Source organism: Eleutherodactylus coqui, chromosome 11 (genome assembly GCF_035609145.1).
Source record: "Eleutherodactylus coqui strain aEleCoq1 chromosome 11, aEleCoq1.hap1, whole genome shotgun sequence".
NCBI lineage: Eukaryota > Metazoa > Chordata > Amphibia > Anura > Eleutherodactylidae > Eleutherodactylus > Eleutherodactylus coqui.
This window is the reverse complement of record NC_089847.1, coordinates 89,411,841-89,420,915: the sequence shown is the minus strand read 5'-3', so window position 1 is coordinate 89,420,915 and position 9,075 is coordinate 89,411,841. Positions and strand designations below refer to the sequence as shown.

The 9,075-nt window shown below is 45.1% G+C and overlaps 1 protein-coding gene across 4 annotated transcripts in view; it reads right to left on the bottom strand.

The window, feature by feature from the left end:
- Positions 1–414: 414 nt before the first annotated feature.
- The window catches only part of RASSF7 (Ras association domain family member 7), a 70,501-nt gene continuing 61,840 nt past the window's right edge, over positions 415–9,075 (bottom strand). For 3 of the 4 annotated variants that reach the window (XM_066582991.1, XM_066582993.1, XM_066582992.1), the window contains exons 4-6: positions 6,635–6,803; positions 4,231–4,326; positions 415–775 (exon numbers count right to left, since the gene is read on the bottom strand). In XM_066582991.1, coding sequence (XP_066439088.1) covers positions 744–775; positions 4,231–4,326; positions 6,635–6,803 — 297 coding nt within the window. In that variant the 3' untranslated portion in view covers positions 415–743. Of the gene's footprint in view, positions 776–4,176; positions 4,327–6,634; positions 6,804–9,075 lie in introns of all 4 variants that reach the window. The other variant, XM_066582994.1, reaches the window with a different exon arrangement.

Genomic DNA, 9,075 nt, shown 5'->3' with positions numbered 1-9,075 from the left:
AAGACAGACATGTGAACACTTCATAGGGAATCAATGTTTCTATCAGACGCGCTTTTTTTGCGCACATAGCCTAGTGCAAAAAAACGCTCATCTGACTTCGCCCTTACATGGAATGAGGTGATGCCAATGAGCGAACATTTTATGCTTGCGTGAAAGATCAGATAGCCAATGAATGAGTGTCATCTTATCAAGCGCATTTTCATATGGCCCGATGATCGGGTCAACATTCCCATTTTGCCCATGTAAAAAGGGCCTCTCCCCTTATTCCACACCCATGGAGCAAGTCAGACTCTGCATGACCAGTGCTGAATATGAAATGTTGGTGTCCGTGCAATTCTGCTGCGAGCCATACATGTATGTAGCATAGTTAATCCACAAAATAAGATGATGTATTTGACAAGCGACACATCAGGGTTAAAATATATATTTTTTATTACTGAAATACATGATCCACGGATACACAGTGTTCTACAAGGACGGTGCAAAGTTTTTTTCTTTTCACATTATTAATATCCAAACTTTTTTCCCACTTTCTCGATCACATGTCGCACGTTTCATATTAAACAGCTAGGGATATTTCTTTATACACATCTGTATCAAAAGAAATGTTTAATACAAAATTATATAAACAATTAGATATATACACAAAATATATAGATAGATTTTTGACAGGTCGTCATTTCATATATAGATATAACAGTTAGAAAAGGCGGAGATCCTAGTATTCATTTAGAGGATATCCTTCAAGTCCATGAGGTGTCCCGTGAGGGTAAAACTGGAAAAGATGCACAAACAAAAGATTAATAGAGAAGAAGTCACATCTGACTTGTAACCCACTAATTAGGATATAAATGTTCTTCCAGGGAATGTTTAACTTTTGCAGCTATATATAACCTATGGACAATTAGAACAGGGATGGGTTCACATACTATGTTAACAGGGTTTTCCAGAATTAAAATACTGATGACCTATCCTTAGGATAAAGCAACAATATCAGACTCCCAACATCCGAATCAGTCAGCTGTTGGCAGAGGCCAGGTCTGTGACATGTTCATCGGTCACATGTCCTTTGTGCAGCGCAGTCCCATTCAAGTGAAAGGGACGAAGTTGCAATTCCAGGCACTGGCACTATAAAATGTACGGTGCTGTGCTTGGTAGACCAGGAAGAGGCCACATTTTTTTCAATCAACCCATCAGTGGGAGTGCCAGAAGTCAGACCCCCACTACGGTATGGTGGGAGTCCGACTCCTGGAACTCCCACTGATGAGTTGATTGAAGGCTAAGGATCATTTATATTTCAGTCCAGGAAAACCCCTTTAACGACTCAAGAAGAGTAAATTAAAAGCCACATGCAAATTGCCATGTATAGTCTCCAACCCCAAGTTAGGGCTACAGGAGTCTGGAGCTTATGTTGTAGTACATGCGATGAGGGGGAGTTTGTACCACCCATTTGGGCAATTGTTTACAACTGTGTCCTCTCAACGTAATAAAGGTAAAGGATTTACATCTAAAATGTTATATTAGCCACAGATGAGATTAAAAGAAGGGAAAGAAGGATCGGACATGTTGAATTTCAACGCCAGATCATTTTCGTCTCCCTGGAGATAAGCCACCGCCAAAGCTGCCTAGCGGTGACTTACTCTTGTCTGACCATTCAAAACACGCTTCATGTGCATGAGGGATATGAAGGGGCGGGGAACAGAAATGGCTGTCGGCTGAATGAGTCAACAGCTAATGAAGAGATTCAAGCCCCTTTAGATTCAAATAACCCTTTAATGATCATAAAATTCGATATGAAATCTAGATGCCCACTGTTCTTCGCATGCTTATGTGGGAATCATTAACAGACCTACAAGAACCTTGAGCCACTAATCCACATGTGACCACAATTTATTTTTCTTTAGCCAAAATAATTAAGACAGTAACAAGTCATTTATGAATGTGAAGCTGCGGGGGAATAGAAGGAAATCTGAAAGCCCACAGCTGCTTATAGAGAAGTTTTCATTCAGAATAGTCCAAATCAAATCAGCTTTGGAGACATTGATATTAAGGGTTGTATGCAGATACAATCAGAAGTGAAGGTGTTGCTCCCAATCTCATTTGTGGTGCCCACAATCCCAGGCTCTGGAAGATTATGTGGCAGTCTTTATTTTTTGCAAAACAGCTATCATCACCCAAACTACTTTTTTAGGTTATTTAAGCCATTAAGGACGCAGACCCCCCCCCCCCTTTTTCCCCCAAATTTCGATTTTTCCTCCCACCTTTTAAAAAAAACTCATAACTCTTATTTCTCTATCAGTGTAGATGTCTGAGGGCTTGTTTTTTGCGGGACGAGTTGTATTTTTCAGGGCTTATTTAGACGACCGTATATCGACTCGGTTTTCACACCACGCCGATATTCGGTGTCCTTGTCTGCAGGGGTGGGGGTGGAGGATGGAAGGGCCAGGAGCAGGAACTGAGCTCCCGCCCCTTCACCGCCCCTCACCACTTCTGTCAACTTCAAGGCTCTCAGGCATAATTCGAACACATGGCTAGTGCGCACCTAAAGGCTTCTTCACAGGAGCGTAGGAGTTTTTACATGCGCCCGCTGGTGCCATAAAAACCTGTGAACGGGCACACAAATCTGCTGTTTGTACGCCTGTTCAAACGGCCTGGCTCTGGTGCATATACGCCAAACCTTGATTGTGGTCTGGCAGGGTGGGACAGCTTAGCTCTGCTAAACTGCCTTCCCCCTTTCAGCCCCCTCACTGGCTGTTTGCAATGGAAGGGGGCTAGTGTGCTAAGCTCCCACACCCCTCTTCGCCCTTTGTCAGCTGCCTGCAATTGGAGGGGGCAGGAGCTTAGCAACTAGCTCCCACCCCCTCCCATTGCAAACAACCGGCAAGGGGAGGAGAGAAGGGGGAAGGAGTTTAGCAGTCATGCTATCAAACTCCCTCTCACCTCCCTTCTCCGCCAGCTACTATAGGCTCCCATAGGAGTGTATGGCAGTGGCCAACGTGTTCCGTGTTCCTGAACTAGCTTTCACGGCTGGCGTAAAAGCGCACAGCAGAAATGCGCTATCTTGGCTGGACAGGCGCTTTTACGCGGCCGGAAATCGCCTGTCTGATCTAATGCATTGGAATCCAATGCATCACATGGTAGTGTATATCGGTTGACTGTGAATAAAGATTAATAGATTTTATTGCGGATTTTCACTACAGAATTCCCTTACTGCAATGGATGAACTCCACAGTGAAAATCTGCAGCATTTCTGCAACAAATAGAGTTTGCTGTGGATACGAACATCAGCAGCAGCCGGTCCATCTTCTGCTGTGGATCTTTGCACTGTAAGCAAACGGATTTGTTAAAATCCTATACTTCCTTAGGTCTCCTGCTCATGGGTGGGTATTTGCTGCATAATCCGCAGTCAGCGTCCGCACCGCGAATCTGCAGCAAATACCGCCCATTACTTACTAGAGAGATCTGCTGCTTCCTCCACACGAGCGGAAAACAATTGCGATTTCTGCTCGCAGGGGGGAAAAGAAAAAGAAAAAAAAAATCTCAGCATGCTTCATTTCTGTGTGGAGCCCACACAGACAGCTTCCATTTAAAGTCAAGGGAAGCCTTCCGACCCGCAGCCCGTCAGCAATGAACATTGAGGACAAAAATCTATACCGCGCATATGCGACGGCAAGTAGCCAGATCCATCCGCACTACAGATTCTCCAGCGACAGAGCAGGTACGCGTGGACGCCGCTGCTGCTGCCACAGCCGGATCCGCGTCTTTGCAGTATGCAGGAGGCCTTACTCTGTATGTTCTCACTTAGCCCTGCCCTACTATTGGTCAGCAATTTGGTCCAAAAAGATGGAAAAAAAAAAAGAAGAAAAAAAAAAAAGAAGGCCGCCCCTGATGGTTCCTACTGAGCAAGCTCAAACTGTAGCTGTGGATTTGTCTCCAGGACGTATCCATGGCAACCTGTGAAAGAACACTTCTGAAGTCCCAGGACACGATAATAGTTTGTAGAGCCATAGGCACAAGATCAAAAGCAGAACCACACCGCAAAGTTTAATAACTTTTGATATCATTTGACAGCAACTTTAAGTCTCCCTGAATATGACAATTTATATGTATTTAGGTTATTCTGAGGCGGTGCAAGGAAAGCGAAAAAATAGGGATGATCATGCAGAAAACACCCACCACCAAGAGAGGAAGAAGCAGTGCGGAGAGAGCGGGGACGTCACACATACACACCCTCCGGGTTCCGGGTAGAGAGGAGCGTGTTCTGCAGCGTACGCGGATGACCTGTTAGATGATTGGGGGTGGATCGTGAAAGAGAATCTGAGCGTCCTAAAAAAGAAAGCAAAATTGTGATGGTTTCATCCATAGGCTGCAGCGTTACGACGCCGATTACAGCCATATGTCTCAGTCACCGAACGGAGCCGTCCGGGTGCAGACTGTAAACAATGTAGCTCCCAAGTTTTGCAATGCAGTTAAGGAATTGAGCAAAAACCAGAATACCATACACAGACAGCTGTTTGTTTTTTTTTTGCCCCTCATCAGTGTGCAGTAGGTTTCTGACTTGGCTTAGGCAGAGAGGAAACCCTTCCCGACCCACATCATAGGCCTCTCACTAGCCAAGCCAGAAACCCCGAAACAGCTGCCTGTGTATGGCTTTCTGGCTTGGTTTTCAATTCCCAAACATTGTTATGAAGACTTATATAAAGAGTCAGACATTGATTTGCAGGAATATTGCTATGCAGTAGATGGCGCTGCAGAGGTATAGTTCCATCTTCCTTATTTGCATACATTTCCCAGAGGAGCATGCATGGCCTTATAAGTCTCCTCACACATCTTCTAGGTGCTCTCCTTAACACCTATTGTAACAGCACCCTTAGAAGAAGCTTCCATTTATATTTATGAATATGCTGCACTGGAATAAGATGTTAAAAAGGGGTTCTTCATTTTGGACAATCTTGACTTCTTAGGCCGGCTTCACACGGACATATTTGTGCACGCAATACGCAGACAGTACAACCCACTGATGTCAATGGTTTGTTCACCGTTCTGTATTTTGGCACAAGCCTTGTGGTCACGCAAAAAAAAAAAAGTACATGTTCTGTCTTTCTGCATATTTGCGCATCAAAAGATCCCCATAGAAGTTAATGGGGGGTGCACAAATGTGCGCACAATGTGCAACACCATGGGTGACACACTGCATAATCCTTCCTGAAAAGGGACACAACTGCAGCTCATTAGATGAGTGAGCCCTTTCATTCGATGCGAGTTTGTGTCTGGCAGGCAGGGAAAGTGCAGTAAAATACTGACAAGGGTCCAAAAAGCCTTGTGCATATCGCAAAAAAGTTGCGCTAAGGGGTACATAATTGCGCATACACTCATGTGATGTCAGACTTAGAAGAATCCCTTGACAATAAGCTGATCACAAAGTGTGGCCCTCCCAGTGATCAGCAGTAAGCTTTGGGGAAATTTGGCAGCAAGTTTTCAATTACCCTGCGGCACCACCACAGGGGAACTAAAAGCATTACATGCGGCACAAAAAAAATAAATAAAAAGCAGTCATTTGTTTGTCTGTGTAATGCGGTGCAGGATGGTCCTCCACAGCACTTTGTTATATTCTGAGACACAGGGCTGTGATAGCTGGGTGTATAAGCCCCATCACCGGAGTCACACTGTCTAAGGGTGATTACCCACTACAGTTCTTTTTCACAGCGAATTTCGCAGCATTTTTTTTCCAGGGTCTATGGGACTTGTTAATGTTAAAAATTGCAATCGCGCAAAAATCGCAATTTAACACGAAATCGCGATTTTGCGTGGTCGCGATTTTAACATTAACAAGTTCCATAGACCCATGCAAAAAAAAAAACGCTGCGAATTTCGCAGTGAAAAAAAAACTGTAGTGGGTAGTCACCCTAATAAAGAGTGCAACAGACTGGAAAATCTTAAAAATGCACCAGCTTTATCCCAGTGGCTGATAATCTGGCGTATCCTTAGACTGTCTAGTCTAACTTTATAATCCTTATTAGTTGGCTTAGGCCGATGACTCAGATTCCACAGGCGGGATCTCGCAGCTCTGCCCCCGGATGGCGACCTTGTGTACCTTCGCTTTCTGTATTGCGGATGCTCACCATCCGTCATGTACATTTGCAGTACATTTTTTTTTCTTTTTCAAAAATATTTGCTTTTCCCGTGCCCTCACTAGGCGATGACACGGTTACCCACAGCCAATCCGCAATGTCAATTGCGGATGGACTGCAGGTTGGACGGCTTCCATTCACTTCAATAGAAGCCATATATGTGGATTCCACACAAAAATAGGACACGTGGAAATCATAAACGCTATCCGCTTATCTGAGCGGACATGCGGATGTTCTATTTTTTAAATGGGCATAGAATACCGCAGATCGTCCACGTGGGTGACAATTGTGGATTCCGCAATGCATGGCTTTGTGAGTAAGGTGCCCGAAAGGGCCTAAATACACATTAGAAGTGCTGCACAAACCACGTAAAACTGTTTTCTGGTGCAATTTGTCCCTGTAGAACTGCTGAAGTTTCAGTAGTAAATCTGCCCCACAATGTGCATATTCAGAGAAGGAAGATTCTTGCTGCCACAGGACTATGAACAGACGGGCATTCATACCTCGGCTTCCGTGTTGGCCTTCCCATTGTGTGCTACTTTGATCAGAAAACGCCTCCTCATCTAGTCGTACTTGGCCATTGGTAACTGTAGAACCAGTTTGTAGGATGAACTGTTGCAGGTTGCACTGTCTGAGGTCCTTATTAAGCTCCTCTAGCTCTTTATTTCTTGCCTAAAGAGAGAATAATCATGAAATCCCGTTATTTCAGTGTATAACTGTGAGCAATACAACTTTACATTTCAAGTAAATGGCAATGAGCGGCAATACTAGACACAACCCATGGACAAGGCATAGACTACTCCCTGGTCCCAATGTTAAACCGTGCCTTAGACATTTGGCCCACTGAGTTAGAATGCAGTTTCCTGCACTTTACTATATACAGTTGCAAAAAAAAAAAAATCTGCACGCCAACGTATATCAGCCTAACGCATGCCACTTTGGCCTCTATTGGGTGAGGGCCTATAAATGCATTAGGTGTTTGCAGTGGGAAAGCTTCCATAAAACATAATGTGAGTGCAGCCATAATTATACTCTATAGTGGATCTGGGACTATACTTCAGTTTCCAAGATCAAGCAACAAATGGATAGTTTTAGAGAGCATTACTGATCACAGGAGACTCCAGCACGTCATTACATTCCTAGAAGCCTATGCAACTTGGCTCCTAAGCAAATTATGGAGAACAACCAGCCTTCTGCTTCTGGAAAGCTGTGTTGGTCTTGCACCAGGTCATGTAACGATGTTAAAGGGGGTATAGCAGGACTTTATTTTAATGCACGGATGACCAACAGGTCATCAATAGATGATCAGATGCCCACCGATCAGCCGATTCTCAGGGCCACTGTCAATGCAGGAAGCAGACAGAGCTGACCATAGCCCAGTGGCCCGGGTTGGTATCGCAACAGCAGCTCATGTTGAATTAGGAGACTTTGTTTTTCTAAGGATAGGACATCTAAATTTAATGTTAAACCATGAAGAGGTTCCTGAAGAAGCCATGTCCGATGACAGTACACATGGGCTTCACCTTGTTTGCCAGTTAACAAGCAGCACAATGCATGCAGTATGTAGTAAGAAAAGGAGGTTGTCAGCGATCAAAACTCGTATACAAAATTATCAAGGTTCACCACATTCCCAAGGTGTTAAGTGGGATGTATTATATTTACCAGTGTAACAATTCTGCCCACTTCCCGATTGAAATATGCTTGAGAAAAGCCCAAGAAGCGGGCTGTATTGTCGTACTGGGTGAATAAGACTGCGCTCACACGTACCGGAATTGGCCACAATACGCAGTGGAATATGCAGAAAAATCCGCAAGTCTGACATGCAGATTTTGACAATAACTGAATTCCGCAGCATCTCTGCATCAAAATCTGCATGAAGCCATGAGGGTTTTGGTGTGGATTTCTGCGGCGTGTGAAAGCGCCCTAAAACGCAGCAACCCCCCTCCCTGGGAGCAACGGACTTTGGATTGTATTTTTAACAGTTAATCTTTTACTTCGTAGGTTATTATGCCCTTGGCATTCCGGGATGTAACTGTGGAGGGACGTCCCGCTCGCTACGCCCATCATGCTGGACACTCCCCATGTATATTTGTATATTCAAGCTTTTAGGACTTGTTACTTTTGTTTGTTGCGTTCCTCCTCAATTATCTGGTTGCATTGTGCCTACAGGGGCGCACATCACACCCCACCAGCTGCATACATTCTGCTGGGTGTGTGGCCTGCCGTGAAGGCAACACAGTGCCCACTGGAGCGCCATGACCTGTTCAATCAGCGGGGGTGCAGGAAGCAGACCTAATATTGGTTGTTCAGCCTAAGCCTGCCTGTCCACAGGCGTTGCGAATCCGCTGCGGGAGCCGCCGGCGGGGAGCAGGAGCCAGCAGACGGATCTTCGCGGTCAGCCTATCGGACAAATAGGCTCACTGCAGAGTCACGGCAATTCGCAGCATGCTGCTAATTGCCGGCTGCGAGCGGAGAATCGCTACGATTCTCCACTCGTGGACAGGGGGGTTGCACTTTTCATAGCAGCGCTATGGAAAGTGTTCACTGCGTTCCCCGCAGCTGGATTATCGCCACGGGGAACGCAGTGAACATTCGCTTGTGGAGAGGAGCCCTAAAGCTAACCATCAATTTTAAAGTCCCGGGAAAAAACCCTTTATGGCTGTAATCATACTCCGTTTTTTCCCCCCTGTCTTATTAAGGTTACCTTCATATGGGCGAGCGCTATATTGGGCTGAGAAACCCGTCCCAATATTGCGCTTTTCAACGTGCATTTTACCTGTGAACGCGAAGAGAATTTTCATCCAAGAGCGCCTCGCATCACTTCTCTGAAATTCTCTTGTCTCACACACGTCGGAGGATTGGCAAGGGTTTCCCCATCTTTTTTTAAGGGGATACATCACATCGCACTTGCATGTACAGCTGCGTTTGACTGTCCCATTGAATA